Source organism: Propithecus coquereli, unplaced genomic scaffold (assembly GCF_000956105.1).
Source record: "Propithecus coquereli isolate 6110/MARCELLA unplaced genomic scaffold, Pcoq_1.0 Scaffold516, whole genome shotgun sequence".
Classification (NCBI taxonomy): domain Eukaryota; kingdom Metazoa; phylum Chordata; class Mammalia; order Primates; family Indriidae; genus Propithecus; species Propithecus coquereli.
The window spans coordinates 957,159-973,531 of NW_012151019.1; the positions used below are offsets into that span (position 1 = coordinate 957,159).

Sequence of the window (16,373 nt, forward strand, 5' to 3'; positions counted from 1 at the left end):
ACCATGCCAGTGTGTGGCCCAAGAGGCTCCTGCCCCCATGCCCCCCACTGTATTCAGTCCATTCTTAGCATCCCCTAGGACGTGGGCCCCTTTGTGCCTGCACCCACAGCTTTTCTGGTTCCTGACCAGAGTCTTGGGTGACCGTGGGGTCTATTAGGGTCCATTCTGCGTGGCTGCAGGCCACTACCCTCCCTGAATGCTGAGATGTGGTGGCCCTGGCCCCTCCTTTTCCCAGGTAGTGGGGGGAACCCCACCCGAGTCCTGAAGACCCCTATAGTTAAGAAGAACCCCCTCAGCCTTCTCTCGCTCTGTCACCAAGGGGCTTCTGACCGCGAGACAGCTGCAGGCTGGGCGAGTCTCCCGCACACCCGGGTCCTGGACTGGGCCTTGCTTGGTCCCAGCCTCCATGTGCCATGGCCCCGTGTTCTAACCACTGTCTCCTTTTTCTCTTTGAGGTGGGAAGGCCTGGTGCTCATTGTCTTGTACGTGTTTTATATCCTGATCATGAAGTAAGTGCCCTTTCCCTTCCCCTCTGGGCTGCTGGACGCCACGTTCCGCAGTCTGCTCCCGCCTTTTGTCAGAGCAGGGGCGAGAACCTCTGCCAGATCTTTGTCCCTTTGGGCCAGCCCCAGTTCTCCAGTGGCCACCCTGTTGGGGGTTGCCAGGGTGGGGGAGAGGTGTTCTGACACTGTTTTGGGGGTGCTGTTTCACACCTAAGCCAGGGGAGTCGTGCTGGGTGGCTGGTGTGCGAGGAGCGAGGCTGTGCCCCTAACGAGTAGCGAGCACCTCCGTCCCGCCCGGCTCTGGGCAGCTTCTCCACGCCCCAGAGGTGACCTCTCTGTTTTTCTGTCTCTGTACGTCTCCTAATAATTTAATACCACTCTTTTCAAAAAGCCAGACAGGTTAAATTCTGCTCCAGGCTTTATAAAATGCCACTTCTCAGGGCCACTGCTTTGCACAACTGCAGGGGGCACCACTTGTAGTACTGGGGATGCCAACGCTGTCCTGGGTTGTGCAACCTCGAGCCCCTCCAGGAGCTGCCCAGGTGAGACCCTTCTCAAAACTACCTGTGAGGAATGTTATTAAGCCAGAAAGAGGAATGAAGTTCTGACAGGCCACAGCCTGGGCAAACCTTGAAACCATTATGAGTGAAAGAAGCCAGTCACGAAAGGACAAATGGTGTGTGAGTCCACGAGCATTAAAAGATCTAGAAGGGTCAAGTTCATAGAGCCGGAACATAGACTGTAGGTTAGCGCAGGGGATGTGAGTAATGGGGAGTTATCAATTCACGGGTGCAGGTTGCTGTTTGGGACGAACACATTTTGGACGTCGAGGTAATGGTTGCGCAATAACGTGAATATAATTAATGCCACTGAATTGTGCACTTAAAAATGAGAGGAGGGTAGTTAGAATGTGAAATTTCATGAGATATATATGTTTTTCCACACCAAAACCAAAAAATAACCACCCGTGAGCCGAGCCATGTTCAGGTTTATCTTCCTCCTCAGACCTCCATAGGTAATTAAAAACAAAGACAGCACTCTGGGTTTTATCAAAATAGAAATCCCCACATTTACATAAAACATTCGTAATGTTTTATTCGGCACGTAACTGAACAAAGTAAAGCTTGTGTGGCTCCTTGCAGGGTGTGGTCAGAGGTGAAAGGTCCCCACTGCTCTTGGGGTTGGGCTGCACCCACAAGAGAGCAGTAATGGCACATCCCAGAATGATCCCTGACCCCACCATGCCAGTGTGTGGCCCAAGAAGCTCCTGCCCCCATGCCCCCCACTGTATTCAGTCCATTCTTAGCATCCCCTAGGACGTGGGCCCCTTTGTACCTGCACCCATAGCTTTTCTGGTTCCCGACCAGAGTCTTGGGTGACCGTGGGGTGACCATTATAAAACATTCATAATGTTTTATAAAAATGGGTGCTAAACTGTCTGCCTGCAAGAGGAGCGTCCTTAAACGATCTCTTCTCTGAGTGCGTTTCAGCGAGGAGCTGGCCTGAGGTGCTCCGGGATGGAGAGAGACTCTCGTCTCTCGGGAGCAGGCAGTGCCGGCTGTGAGGGGGGACGCCAGACAGCCCCCGTGAGCGGGCTCTGCTGAGGGAGAGAGGACAAACTGGCAGCGTCTCCTTCCAGCCTGTCCCCGAGGCCAGGCAGAGCTTCCGTTATCAGCGCAGGCTTGTACCAGGCAGTTAGTGGGCGTCAGTCATTTTCTTGGGCAAAAGGTCTCCGAGGCCCCCAGGAAGCCCCCCACCAGCTAAGCAGGAGCAGGCGCCCCAGACTACCTGTGTTCCGGGGCTCACGTCAGCAAGCCTGTAGCGCAGTCCAACGACCAAGGCTTCACGCTGCCGTGGGGGCCCGACACTCTGGGGCCATGCCCCGCTGACTGGGTGCCCGGGGCGGGGTGTGGCCCAGCAGACCCCGCACGCAGCTGGTCGCCGGGACTCCCCTCCACCACCCTGACCCTCTGCCTCCCTGCCTTGCAGGTACAATGTGAAGATGCAGGCCTTTTTCACAGTCAAACAGAAGGGCATCGCCAACGGCAACCCGGTCAGCAGCGAGCTGGAGCCGGGTAATGACTTCTGTGACGGTAGCTATGACGACCCCTCCGTGCCGTTGCTGAGGCAAGGTAAGGCTGAGCAGACAGGATGGCAGAGGGCCATCACGGAGGCCACTATCCCCTTCTCTTTCCTGCACACATGCAGACTGTCACTCTCCGACCTTTGGTCACGGCGCCCTAAAGGAGGAGGGAGAGTCGGTGCTGAAGATGTTGCTTAAAAGGCAGGATGGAGGGCAAGATACACCAGAAAAGAAAAACTCAGTAGTTGCGTCCCCGGCAGTTTCCCCAAGCCCCCCGCGGCCGTCTCAAGGCCCGTGTGGCTGTTCGGAAACACAGCGGCGCCTCTGACTCACGGGGGGCCCAAGGCAGGAGGCTGAGGCCTGGGCTGGCGGAGCCGGCCTGCGCCTCCCTGTGGTTTCTTGAATGCCGGGCCCCGTCTGGGAGAACCCTGTTCTGGAGAGGCCACCGGCTCTCGGGCTGGGAACGGTTGCGCAGGGACAACAAGGGCAGGAAGGGCAGCCCGAGGCTGAGCAGGCAGCCCCACGCCACCCCACAGCGCCCTGCCCGGAGCCCCTTCCCTTGGGGTTTTTGGGCCCTTGTCTGAAAACTGGGGCTTCTAGGCCTCCGGAGCCAGCTTCTGTCATCTCTTGTCAAATTCCCCACACCGTCCAGGCCTGACTGGCTTCCATGGAAACCGTCATAATCCAGCCAGTGGGCAGGTGATTCCCTGGTGGGCTGCCGGGAAGGAGAGAGCTCGCCCTTCGCCAGACCAGCCAGGGCCCAGGAGGCTCTTGCATTAGGATGTTGAACAGCAGGCGTGGGGTCCACCCGCAGTATCGTTAGAGGCCTTCACCAGCTGAGAGAGCCTGGCGCTGGCCGCCTGGGGGTCTTTCTCCCTTAGTCCCTTAGGCCAGGGGCAAATCCCATCCTCTGTCAGGTCAACTCCTTGGTGTTGTCCGCGGTGGGACCAGGTGGTCCCAGAAGGGACTTGCTTGCCTGAGTCTGGGACATCTGGGGGCCGGATCTATACTCTTTAGCCTTCTTTCCAGTCTTCTTCCTGGGCTGGATCGGGGTGGGGTTTCCTCCCACGTGCATTTTGGACAGGGGTTCTGTCCTGTCTCAGGTAACCCCTGAGAGGGTGGCACCTGTTGCAGGTGTCCTACTGAGGGATGACTCTCCCCATACGGAAGGAGGCCACCTGCAGGGTGGGGTGGGTGGGGGTCAGGCCACAGCCTGGCTGCGGACGCCCACCCCTGAGGGGCAGAGCCTGGCGTTGGGTTCTGTGCCCTGTCTCACGAATGCTGAGCACATGACCCCGGGGGAGCCCGTCTCCAGGACAACTTCCTCAGAGAGGGCGGGAGCAACGCTGGCCGCTGCTTTGGACTTTAGCTCCCCAGACGCAGTGGCTCCAAGGGGACTGTCACAGGTCCCCAGACACAGGACAGAGGCTGTTCCTGCCCAGTCACATACCCAGTGCTGCCAGTTCCCTGGGCCTTCATGGCAAAGAAGAGGAACACTGCGTGGCAAGTCGCTCAGGCCAACGGAAAGTACCTGCTTCCTCAGGCACCCACCCCGGAGCCACCTGACACCTGTGGTGGGACTGACCGACCGGGGAGACCCCTCCCCGGGCCCCGTGGGAAGCACCCTTTATTTCAACACGGAGGCCTCACCCTCGCCAGGGAAATCCAGGGTCCCCAAGGCTGCTGCCCACCTGGCGCCTTTTCCGGCCTGTGTCCGACTCTGTCTCCACTGCTTTCATACCCGAGACAGCAGGTCTTCCCCACGGTTTGTTATCTTCCCCCAAACCTCTTTAAGTTCAGGATGGTTCTAGAAAACTGAATGATTGGACCCAAGGCTTCCCCCCAGCACCTGGGACAGTTACTCTACAACTTTGACCAGAGTAAATACATTTAGCTAAAGGCCGAGGAGAAGGCAGTCCCAAGGGGGTGCAGAAAGAAGAGAGGGTACAGGCTGGACTCCAGAGCTGCAAGGTGGGTAGGCCCGGGGACGTAGTCTTTGGGTTTTTCGCCCTAGATTTTACTGCCCCATAAGAGGTTCCCAGAGGGCCATGCGTGTGTCACTGTCCCCTAAATAGATTTGACCAAAGAAGGAGGAAGGGGCACCCAGTAGCACCCCATGTGGGACTGGGGAAACCAGGGCTTTGGGACTCTGCCTTTCCTAAGGGTGTTGCCATGGACTCGCTGGACATTCTCTCTCCGCCCTCAGCTCCAGGCAGGCCACTGTGTAACCGCCCCGCTGAAAGAGACGCAAGGGTTGCTGGCTGGGAGACTCAAGAACATACACTCTCTCTCAGTCTCTCAGCCCCAACTTTGCTGTCGTCGGTTTTGGTGTTTCCCGTATAAAATCAAAACTTTTATCACTCAACCTCTTGACTGGAGAAGGGAGGGGTGGAGCATTTTCCCCACCACTCTTATAAAATGCCTTTATGTTCTTAAATGTTCTTAAAGGCCGTGCAGCTCAGCTCACCCAGTCAACCTCCCGGCTGGTTTTCAGGAGACCTCGCACACATCCTGACAGCCAGGGCCACCTGACCACCAGCCGCCACCCCGAACCAAGCCAGTCTAGCTCCAAATGCTCACTCTGGACCCTTCCAGGCAGCCCTGGCCCTGCGCACAGCTTTGGCTTGGCGTGGGAAGGTTGGGGGGCAATGCCTGGCCTTGGGCTGAACAGCCAGAAAGCCACGCTATCATCACGTTCCCTTCCAGACAGCCAGCCTGGGCTCAGACACATCACCTCGTCACTTGGTGGGTGACACCAGGATGAGGTGCCCCAGGAGCCAGGTATCCCAGCTCCTGTCTCACACGCCTCTAGGCTCCCTCCTCTGAGCCTAGTTGTCCCCCAGGCAGGGCCTGGCTCTGTAGGATGGAGCTGGAGCCTTCAGGTTTTGCTGGTATCATTGCCTCTGAGACGGGGGATCCTGAGGGAGGGATTCGAGCTTCCCTGCAGCAGGGTGGGGCCGTGGCACGGGGACAGGGGTGCTCCTGCTCCTCAGGGTAGAAGCAGAGCCATCCCAATGGCCTGAGGCCCCAAGCAATGAGGCTCCCTGTAGAAGGAGTCTGCTACTAACACCCTCCTCCACGTAACCCCTGGCACCTTCGCCACCATCAAGAATGCTGCCCCAGACCCTCGGCACCCACCGCACGCTAATCATCTCTGACAAACTCTGTTGGCCTCTGTCTCCTTAACTCTCCTCCTCTTCTAAATTGTAAGTAGTCAGCTTTTATGCAAGCATAACACATGCATTAAAAAAAAAAAAAAATCAACCACGAGCCTAGCCAACAACGCACGCCTCTTTGGAGGTTAGCGTCCGTCTCCGACAGATGCATGTTATCCTGGCTTTGTTTTCTAACCCATAAGCCTCCTGTCTGCTGAGCCGCCTTGCTGCTGTTTGGTGAGGAGTGCGTGTGTTTGGTGTGCATTTGTGCATTTTTGTGCAGTTAACTGTCGCACGGGTTTGCTTTCTGGACCTGTTCCCTGGTTACCCCGTTGCGCTCTCCGGGAACTGGTAACCAATGCAGAGGGACAGGCATTTCTGTTTTACAGCTCTTTGGAGGGGAAACTCCCTGTTTCTGCATGCTGTGTGCATGAGCGGTTTGGTAACCAGACCCTTCCAGGGACGTGAGTCAGATGTCAAGCCCCTCAGGGTACCGGCTCTGCACACATTTGTGAAGGTGGCAAGGAAGAGGCCCAGGGACTGGGGTGCTTTATTCAGCCTCCCGAGGGGAAGGAAAGGGTCAGAGAGAACCGCCTCCCTCCTGGAGAGTGTCAGGGTTTGTCCAAGTCGCTGGGCTCAGCCGGCAGCTCACAGCGCACCCTCAGACATGCAGGCCCCTCTCCGAGGTCTCCGTTGCCTGTCTAGGGCCTGTGATCCGAATCTTTGACCCCACTGCCTGCCTTTTGGAGAATGAAGTTAGAAGCATCCTCCATTGCAGGGTTGAGATCATCACTCGAAGACTGAGCACATGGCCTTGTGGGAAGTCTGGAGTCAGTGCTATCTGCTGCTTTCCAGCATTTTCCACTCTGGGGTTCCCTTTCTGATTTGTGAAGCTTCATCTGAGCCTCTGTAAACAGAGGGAAAGAAAGGTCCCCTCACAGTCTCCATGAGAGAAGGGGCAGGGCTCCTGTCCCTATCGTAGGTGGGCTGCCCTGGTGAGGCTTAGAGGAAGAGCTGCAAGACCCTTGACATTAGCCAAGACAGGGCCCCAGAGGAGTGGGAGAAGGGCATGGATGTGAGTGTCTGCCCGTGGGTGGCCCTGTAGCAGGGGACCCACTGGGCTCTAACGCACCGTGTCGGCCAGCGTTTCAGAGCCAGTGGCCCACTTTGACTGGCGGGAGGAGCTGAAACCAGGCACCCAGACTTCCAGGTGGCTGCCCGCTGCCAGGGCCGCAGCCTGGGGGAGTTCCCAAGGCAAGGGGAAGTCAGTGCCCCGTCCCCCTGCACTTGGGAGCTGCTTTCAGAGAGATCGGCGCTAATAGTGGTTTGTGCTCAATAGTGAAGGAGATGCCGCAATATGGCAAAAGCCCCGTGGTGATGGTGGATGAGCTCATGAGCTCCAGCCCTCCCAAGTTCAACTTCCCGGAAGCAGGCTTGCGCGTGATGATCACCAACAAGTTTGGGCCCCGGACCCGACTGCGGATGGCCAGCAGGATCATAATTAACGAGGTAAGGTCGCTTGAAGGGCAGTGAGAGTTGAGCAGCCCCAGGTGGGTTCTGGCCCTGGCGTGTTAGGGTCCCTCCCAGGGTCGCTTACCGCTGCACCTGCTCAAGGAAGGAGTCTCTGGTGCCTCCAGAAGGCCGAACGTCACCCACGGGCAGCAAATTTTCCTTTCAGGAGGGGTTTTTAAAGCAGGCAGCCATCGCACACAGTTCCTGAGATGTTTCGCTAAGTATTCTAGGCACGAGCGTAGAACTAATTGGAGAAAGGCCAGTTTGAAGGATGGATTGTTTCTTTAAAATGTTATTTAGGGCAAAAAAGAAAAACGATGAACACATACACCTGTTCTCTGTGGACAGAACAAGCTAGAAGGAAGCTCGAGACGCTGATGATGACCTCTGGGAACTTCCTTTTCACACTTGCTGTGTTTACGTTTTATGTTGTGTGTCTGTTTCTCACTTGAAAAAATAAGTTTTAATATTATTTAATGTGTAAACAGGGATAGCAAAGATAGCAGGCTTATTGCTCACCAGCTTTTCCAGTCTTTGCTGCATTTGTGCATACTGGAATTTTAAGGAATTTTAAGTCCTTATCCTCAGAAGCAGACAGTGGCCAGCAGCCTTTAAACTTTGCTAATAATTAGTAGTTAGCACACAGTACCGTGTAAGAACGGTATTGCCCAGTGGTTAAAAGTTCTATATTTTGAAGATTTCTGCTTTGATTTCATGCACAGTGGGCCTTCTCTGGGAAAAGTGTACTAAAAAAGGGAAACGCATTTCCAAGCTTTGAATCATTAGAAATCATTTTAGTCCAGTAAAATTTGAATCAGTGAAATTTTACTGAATCCTGGCCATTTTTCATGAGTTTGATAATCGTACCCACTGGGCGTCGGGGGTTGAACCACTCTGAAGGATTTGGGGACTTGGGCTTAGCGTACATTTTTCATCACATGTGCAGCCAGGAAAAGAACAGATTTTGGTAAGTTAGTAAAATGTTGGTTGTCATGCCCCAGACGTTTTAAGCTCCTGGGAAAACTTTGTCTTCTACCGTGTCGGGATTGGCCTGCCCTAAAGGCAGCATGAGAGGCTGGGTTCCTAGTAAGCTGGAGTTAGGAGCCATCCCCACCCAGTCCCCACCATTCGTGTCACTGCTAAGTCATATCCACCTCCACTGCAATTCTGTCCTTGCACAGCTAGTTTTGTGTTTTTTTTTTAACTCCAAGGATGACCTGTCATTTAACCTTGGGTATCAAAATATGCCTCCATGTCTGGGCCTGAGTCTCAGGCATAGGTCACTTTGCTCTTTTTGGTGGACTAAGTGTTGTGGACTCCTTTTAGGAAAAATATTAAGAACTCTCACCCCACCCTAGACTTCATGATTTAGAAGTCCCTACTAAAAACCAACATGAAGGCAGTTAAATGGTCAGTTTATTATTCTAGAGAAAGAACATGCTTCCATTTCAGTGATAGTGGCTCCTCATCCCATAACCACAAGGATAGGTATTGGGCACACAGTTATAGAGTATTGGCTTGGGGACATGTTTCCTGTCCCCTGGCCTCCTGCTGAAGTAATTGGCAGGGGGATGTATGTGTCCCTTGTGTGACAGTCATTGTCCACAAAGCCTAAAGCTGATTCGTAAATATTTTTGCTGAGAACCAGATAAAGGTGAGCTGTGCAAAGGCAAGTAGGTTCTTGGGAAAGTGGAAACCTGTTGATTTCATGAAATGTGGGCTCTGTCTGTGCTGTTTCTGGAGAAACCCACGGGCCTGGTGAGGAAGGTGCACCTGGGCTTGGGTAGAACGGAGACAGCCTTTGTCAGTAGCCACAACGAGACGGGGGAGGGCAGGGGGTGGATTTGGTCACAGACATTTGCCTTTGAGAACATGCTCGTTAGACGTGTTGAACGACCTGAAAAGGCTATCCAAATGGCCAGCCACTCAATAAGATGTTCAATGTCATTAGTCACTGGGGAAATGAAAACTAAAACCACAATTAGGTACCAGCACACACCCACCAGAATGGCTAAAATTAGAAGGACTGATGATACCGAGCATCCATGAGGTTGGGAAGCATCTGAAATTCTAACCCAGTGCTGGTGTGAGTGTAAAATGTTCAGTACGCACCTACTTTATGACCCATCAGTCCCACTCCCAGGTAAATACCCAAGAGGAGCGAGTAACTATGTCCACAAAAAGACATGCACACAAGTGTTCATAGCCGCATTCTGCGTTGTTACCAAAAAGAGGAAACAATTCAAACACTCATCAAGTAAAGGCTATAGTGTGGGTTACCTGTACAATGGAATGCTACACAGCCGTGACACATATCACACTACTGACCTGTGCAACAACATGGGTGAATCTCATGGGTGTTGAGGTGCACGAAAGAAGTCAGACATAAAATAGCACGTGATATCTGAATCCATTTATAGGAAGTTGAAGTTTAGGAAAAACTAACTGATGATCATGAAAGTCAGCATAGCGGTTACCTTGGTTATCTCTGAAGTAGGGCACATACGCTAGGAGGGGGCCTGAGGAAGTCTTCTAAGGGCCTGGAAATGTCCTACGAGTCTGTCTTGATATAAAACATCATTGAACCATGTACTTGAGGTAAGTGCAGTCAGGTATGATACACCTAAAGGAAATTAAAAATTACGAAACCCATGCAGGGCGTTCCCTGTGACAGTCCTCAGGTGGCTGTGAACATCCACCATGGTGAATGTGGAATTATGGCATCGTTGGCATCGTGGGCTGGGTTGTTGATTTGGCACCAAGAAGGGGAGGCCTGGGCCCTCCAATAAATCCTCCAAGGCCTCCTGATAACCATCCAAATAGAAACGAACAAATTTAGATGGATTTCAGGGTCTTTGGGCTGATTGTCAGGCAAACCTGTCTCCAAGGGTGGTGTCCTAGGAACCTGTAGGAGCAGAGTGTAAGGAACGAGGCAGTTGCGTGACATTTGTCACAGGCCTTGGTGTCTGACTTGCCTCCTGTCCACCCAGCGGCAGCGACTGATCAACTCGGCCAATGGAGTGAGCAGCAAGCCGCTGCAGAACGGCAGGCACGAGAACATCGAGAACGGGAACGTGCCCGTGGAGGACCCGCCACAGGATCAGGAGCAGCAGCTGCCGCCACAGCCGCCACCCCCGGAGCCAGAGCCGGTGGAGGCTGCCTTCCTGTCCCCCTTCTCCGTGCCCGGTGAGTTCCGTGGGGTGCCGGGCTCTGGGGGCTCCACTGAGACCAAGCCCAGGTCTTCAGGATGGAGGCCTGGACCCAGAGGGCCATGTGGGGCTGGTACACAGGGTCGGCGTCAGGTCACCAGAATGCTTATTAGGAGGTGCTCAGAGAATCCGTCATTAGCGCCGAACCGTGGGCCAGAGGTGCGGTGGGACATGGTGGGAGCGTTGGGCCCCAGAACAGGCCAGCTGGTGGCTTGGGCAGCACCAGTGACCCCTAGTAACTGCACTTAAACGTTCAGGGCAGCTGGTCTTCACAGTAAGAAAAAGCAACCAACATTATTTTTATGGACTTCCTCAGATCCTTTCAACCCTTGCCGCATGGGAAGGCCACTTTGCCCACACATGGCTTATTTGCTGGGACAGGGTGTTCTAAGGCCACGAATAACTCTTAGACAGTTACGCTTTATATATTTGAAGATACCTTCTACCCATAAACAAGTCAGATCAGACTGGGATTTTGCTGTGAGGCCTCCAGTGTCCTGTCTCACTTGGGCCTGACCTGCGAGGCCCAGTGTCACCCAACTGCTGGCTCCTTGCTGTTCTTCTCCCTCTCCTGCCCCCTGCTCCAGCCACAATGGCCTCGTCACCGTCATTTCTAGAGCATGCTAGGCGCACTCCTGTCTCAGGGCCTCTGCGCTTGAGCTTTGCTGGAATGCGCCACCCCAGTTATCCACATGGCTGGTGCCTTTGCCTCTCGTGGGTCTCTGCTTAAATGTCATCAGTGTGGACTTCCCTGGCCACCTCATCTAAAATATTTTATATTTTTCTTATCTTGTGTGTCAGATGTCACACAAAATGTCAGCTCCCCAAGGGCTGGCACCTTTGTCTGTTGCATTACTGCTGCGTCCCCAGTGCCCAGGCCTGGCACAGAGCACGTGCTTAGTAGGTCTCTGTCGAATGAACAAATTCAGGTGTTCACGTGCGGGAGGATCCCAGGCCCCACCAAGTCTGCCTCTGTCTTTAACCAAACCTTCCGTGAGGTCCTCTGCAGTTCTGGGTAGGAAATGAAGGCCTGATATGTTTGGTCCCATTCTTGGAGGCTTTTCTCCCAGCATCCACTGTCCTGAAAGGCAGCAGAATTCCAGAACGTGATGTTTTCCTGAAAAGAATTCTGTATTTAAGACTGCGCTCACTGAGTGCCTGATCTGGGAGGTGGCTCTGGAGGGAGAGGCTGTCCTGCCCCCTACCCCCACTCGGTGGGAGCACCTGTGTCCAGGCAGAGGACATGGGCCTGCCGGGCTGGGGTGCTCTGCCTCCATGCTTCGCGGTGACAGTACAGACTCCCAGTGGGATCACGGGCTTCCTTCGAGTCTCTGGGTTAGAGAGTCCCCATGCAGCGACATGCTCATTGCAGCTACCCAGGGGCTCTTGCCAAAATGCAAGGTCAGTATATAAGGACGACTCATATCTCCGTTTCCTTCAAGGCTTGAGTTTGGCAGGATTGGGTTGGGGGGACCCCAGAACCAAGTACCCTTTTGCCTCGTCCTTATACTGGGATCTGGGAGGTGGCTCTGGAGGGACAGAGGCTGTCCTGCCCCAGCTCTGTGGGAGCACTTGTGTCCAGGCGGGCAGAAGTCCTTCCTCAGAGAATGACTGTGGGGTCTCTGGGAAGGTCACCTCCCAGGGTGGGGGGCTTAGAATGCAGCTGTTTTGCAAGGGCTGGGCCCAGATGGCTCCCTGGCCTTCCCTACTCCCAGGGAGTCTGCACCCCCAAGTCCTTCTCCAGGGAATTCTGCCCTTCCTAGGACCACTTGCCTAGGAGGTCACTTTCCTCCTCCATCTAGAGGCTGAGGACATCCCCCTGGGCTGGGCCCATCAGCAAGCTTCCTCTGAGTATGTCTTCCTTTGCCCTCGGGAACAGGCCGGGGCTTCCTGCATCCCAGTAGAACATTCCCTTTGTGTCCCTGCGGATGTGTTTCCAGGTGTTGCCCTTGGAAACCACAAGTTACTTCCTCTGCTTCCTCCCCTCCCATATGAAGGAAGTTGTGCAGAGTTGCATGGCTGCTGCTCGTTTGGACATGTACGGTGGCCTGGTGTGAGCACAGGTTTGCAGGACATTGGAGCAAGTCGGTGAGACTCTGCACCCGAGAGAAATCCTACGTATCGTGCTCTGGGCCCTTCCACAACACCGCCACCCCCCACCCACCTCTGTTGGGGTTTCACAGTGGCCTGGGGCTGGAGGGCAGCTCTGAGGGTGCTTCATGAGGGTGGATGGAGCTAGCGTTCTCCCAGGTTGAGCCCCTAGAAGGAATCACAGGGCCCAAGGGAGGCATAACACCAGGCGGGGCTGTGGGAAGAGGGGAGAAGCCGTCCCACTGGTCAGCTTGAAGCCAGCCTAGCTGTGTGTCAGGGAATGGTCTAGCCAGACCGACTTAGCTCTGCTCTGCTTCCAGGCTGGGAGTCCAGGAGTCCTAGATTCGAGTCTCAGCCCCAGCACTCGTCAGCTTTGCGGCTCTGGGCAGGCTGTGTCACCTCCCTAAGCCTCTGCTCCTCATCCACAAATGGGGGTGTTGGGGTGGGGAACTTACCTCCCGGGGTTGATGTGAGCAGTAAATGAGGTCATTTAGCCAAGGTCTCTGCACGCTGTCTGACACACATGAGATGCTCAGTAGGTGTTAATGCGGCTCACAGTGTGCTGTAACTCAAGCAGTGTTCCAGAAAGGTTGCAGGCGCCAGAATCCCTGGGGGCCTGGAACAGTCAGTCATTCCAAGGGTCACAGAGAGAGAATGAACATGAACTAAGCACCTGTTACGTGGTGGGCTTCAGGCACTTTGCGGACAAGATGATTCTCTCGGTCAGTGGATACCTGGGTACCAGGCTCTGTCCTGGGCTTTGAGGATCCAAGTGGGAACAGGACAGCCATGGTCCTGCCCTCTGGGCGCTTCCGGGCTTGCGGGGCAAGGATAGTGACGTGATGTGCTTCGTCCATCGGCCCCTCCCTTACCACACAGCCAGTAGATGGGAGGCCACAGCCTGCTGCCCTCCGCTCTGCCCACCCGGGTGAGGGATGGCTGGAATGCCTGGGCGTAGCCTGCTCCTGTGCCCACCTGGTCTGATGGTGGATTTACATGTGGACGCCAAATACAGCTGTGTCTTTCCACTTTGGACTGCAGAGGCTGGTAGTTAGGCCCCCAGGGCTGGCTGTTGGCTGGGGGAAGAGGAGGAAGAACCCATGATCTGCAGTCCTGACACTGCCCTGAAACAGTCACCCAGAGACCCTGGGGGAGGCCCTCGTGCAGGTTGCTTGTTTGTGGTTGGCTTACAGTCTGGGTGGTCCTGCAAGGCCACTGAGGCCACACCCTGGCCCAGCTACAGGACTTTTCTCTCTTGCCTCTGAAGGATAAGAAAATCGCACTGCACTCACTGGGATGCTGGCCTTCACGGCCGTATTTATTATAGCAGCTGACATCGGCTGGGGACTTGCCATATGCCAGGCACTAAGCAAAAAATAGGGAATTCATACAGAGCTCTGTCTTAGTCAGCTCAGGCTGTCAGAACGGAATGTCATAGACTAAGCAGCTTAAACAACAGAAATTTATTTCCCCACAGTTCTGGAGGCTGGAAGTGTAAGATCAGGGCGCTGGTTCTGGTGAGGGCTCCCTTCCTGACTGGGAGGTGGCTGCTGTCTCGCTGTGTCTTCACTTGGCCTTTTTTTTTTTTTTTTTTTTTTTTTGATGCATACACATGGTGGGGGAGAGACAGAGAATCTTCCTCTTCTTCTAAGGCCACTGTTGCATTAGGACCCCACTCTTAGGATCGCATTTAACCTTGGTTACGTCCTAAAAGCCCATTCTCCGAATACAGTCACACTGGCGGTTAGAGCTGCAGCATAGAATTGGGGGATGGGGGGCAGTCCAGTCCATAGCAGGACGTCACAGAGCTCCGTGTGCCATGCCCTGCTCTAAGAGCTTTACGCATATCCTTTCCTTTAGGCCTCACCGTAGCACACGCTAGAGGAGATTATCATCTCCATTTCACAGCGAAGGAAAGAGAAGTGCAGGGAGGTTACATGACTTGCCCACAGCGTCCCAGCTGCCGAGTGGAGGGCAGTTTCCGCCCTGAGCAGCCTGTGCTGACCGCCCACTGGGCAACACTGCCTCCGCGTACTGCGCACTTCCATTTCGTCTTCGCAGCCAATCCCCATCTTCCAGAGAAGGAGACCGAGGCTCAGGGAGGCTGTGGAACTTCCCAAGTCACACAGCCATTACATGGGAGCCACTCTTCCACCTGTGCTTCCCAAGCTGTGAGTACCATGAAGGGCCGGGCCAGTTGGGAGCAGAGTCCTGGACCACAAGCCCAGGCTGTCCCGTAGCCAGCGCGTGGCCTCAGATACGTGTGATGCAAGGCAGCTCATTTCAGTGCAGAAACTGTGGGATAAGCGTGTGTTTCTCTAAAGTCCAGGCCTTTGGACGTTGTTGGCACAGTAGTGGGAGGCGAAACTCACTGAGCACTCACTCTGGGCCAGGCAGGGTGCATGACCTGTATTGTCACTAAGTCCTCGTGACGCCCTAGGGAAACAGATACTATTATTATCCCCATTTCACAGGTGAAGCAGCTAAGGCACAGAGAGGCTAAGTTGCCCAAGGTCACACAGGAAGAAGGGGCAGAGGAGGGATTTGCACTCTGGCATTCCAACCCCAGACCCCCGATGTGCTTAGGGGACAGCACTGCGGCCCGGCCAGGGGGTTCTTCTGGCTCATCCTTCCCGTCAGAGCCCAGAAGGAAACCGGTTGCCTCTCTCTAGGACGCTGGTGTCTCGCTTGTGCGCAGGGTGCTGTAACTCGTGTCCGTGTTGAGTAAACCATCGAATTGGGTTGAGTTATGGATCTCACATGCTCTCTTCAGGGCTCGGATGGCACCTCTCAGCCTTCTCTTCCCTTATCACAACAAAACCCAGAACAGACGATGGGGAGATTTCAGGAAGCTTTTAGGGCTTATTCTCCACCCCCACCCCCATCTTCCTCAGTTCTAGAGAGTTCTTGAGAGAGCTGTGCTGGTTGGGAGGAGACAGGTCCTGTGGGTCCTTCCAAACTCAGCCAGGTGTTGCTGCAGAAAGGAGCCCTGCGGAACCCCACGGACCTGTTCTCGCCTCCTAGCTGCCGGGCACGTGGGCAGAAGCAGAAGAGACACCGCAGACGCCGCGGGCTCATTTACATGTGCAATTCCACACACGGCTCCTGTCCCAGGCCCCCGAGACACGCGGCACTTTATGGTGGAAATGATCTTGCTCTCGCGTCAGTCTCGGGAGCCCCCAGAGAAATCGCACATTCAGTCGATTGTCTCCTCAGTCAAGGTCAGGATTTCAGAGAAGCGTCCTTGTCAGTCACTCCGTGTAGCACTGAGGTGTCCGTTCACAGACCAGTTAGAACACTGGCTAAGCATCCTTTTAATATAGGGATTTTTTTTTTTTGAGGTATAGTTCACTTACCATAATATTCATATCTTTAAAGTATACAATTCAGTGGCTTTTAGTATGTTTACAAAGTTGTGCAACCATCACCAAAATCAGTTCTAGAACATTTTCATCACCCCAAAATGAACCCCTACCTTCCTCCCCCTACCTCCTGGAAACCACTGATCTACTTCCTGTCTCTTGGGCTTTATCTATTCTGAATATTTCATAGCAATAGAACCATGCAACTTTGTGACTGGCTGCCTTTGTCTAGCATGACGTTTTCAAGGTTCATCTGCGCTGTAACGTGCATCAGTACTTCACTCCCTTTTATGGCCGAATATTCCACTGTAGAGATAAGGTCACATTCTATCCATTCATCAACTGATGGACATTTGGGTTGTTTCCACTTTTTGGCTCTGAGTGGTTTTTTAAAATAGCAAAGAGAGCATCATGGAAAAGAAGACTCAGTATTGTTTATCAAAATAAAGGCAGTGTTC

General features: G+C 54.1%; 1 protein-coding gene across 1 annotated transcript in view; it reads left to right on the forward strand.

The window, feature by feature from the left end:
• The window catches only part of SLC24A4 (solute carrier family 24 (sodium/potassium/calcium exchanger), member 4), a 143,564-nt gene that overhangs the window by 104,690 nt on the left and 22,501 nt on the right, over positions 1-16,373 (forward strand). The window contains exons 10-13 of the mRNA XM_012656735.1: positions 456-509; positions 2,493-2,635; positions 7,081-7,250; positions 10,244-10,439. Of these exons, the coding sequence (XP_012512189.1) occupies positions 456-509; positions 2,493-2,635; positions 7,081-7,250; positions 10,244-10,439 (563 nt within the window). The remainder of the gene's footprint in view (positions 1-455; positions 510-2,492; positions 2,636-7,080; positions 7,251-10,243; positions 10,440-16,373) is intronic.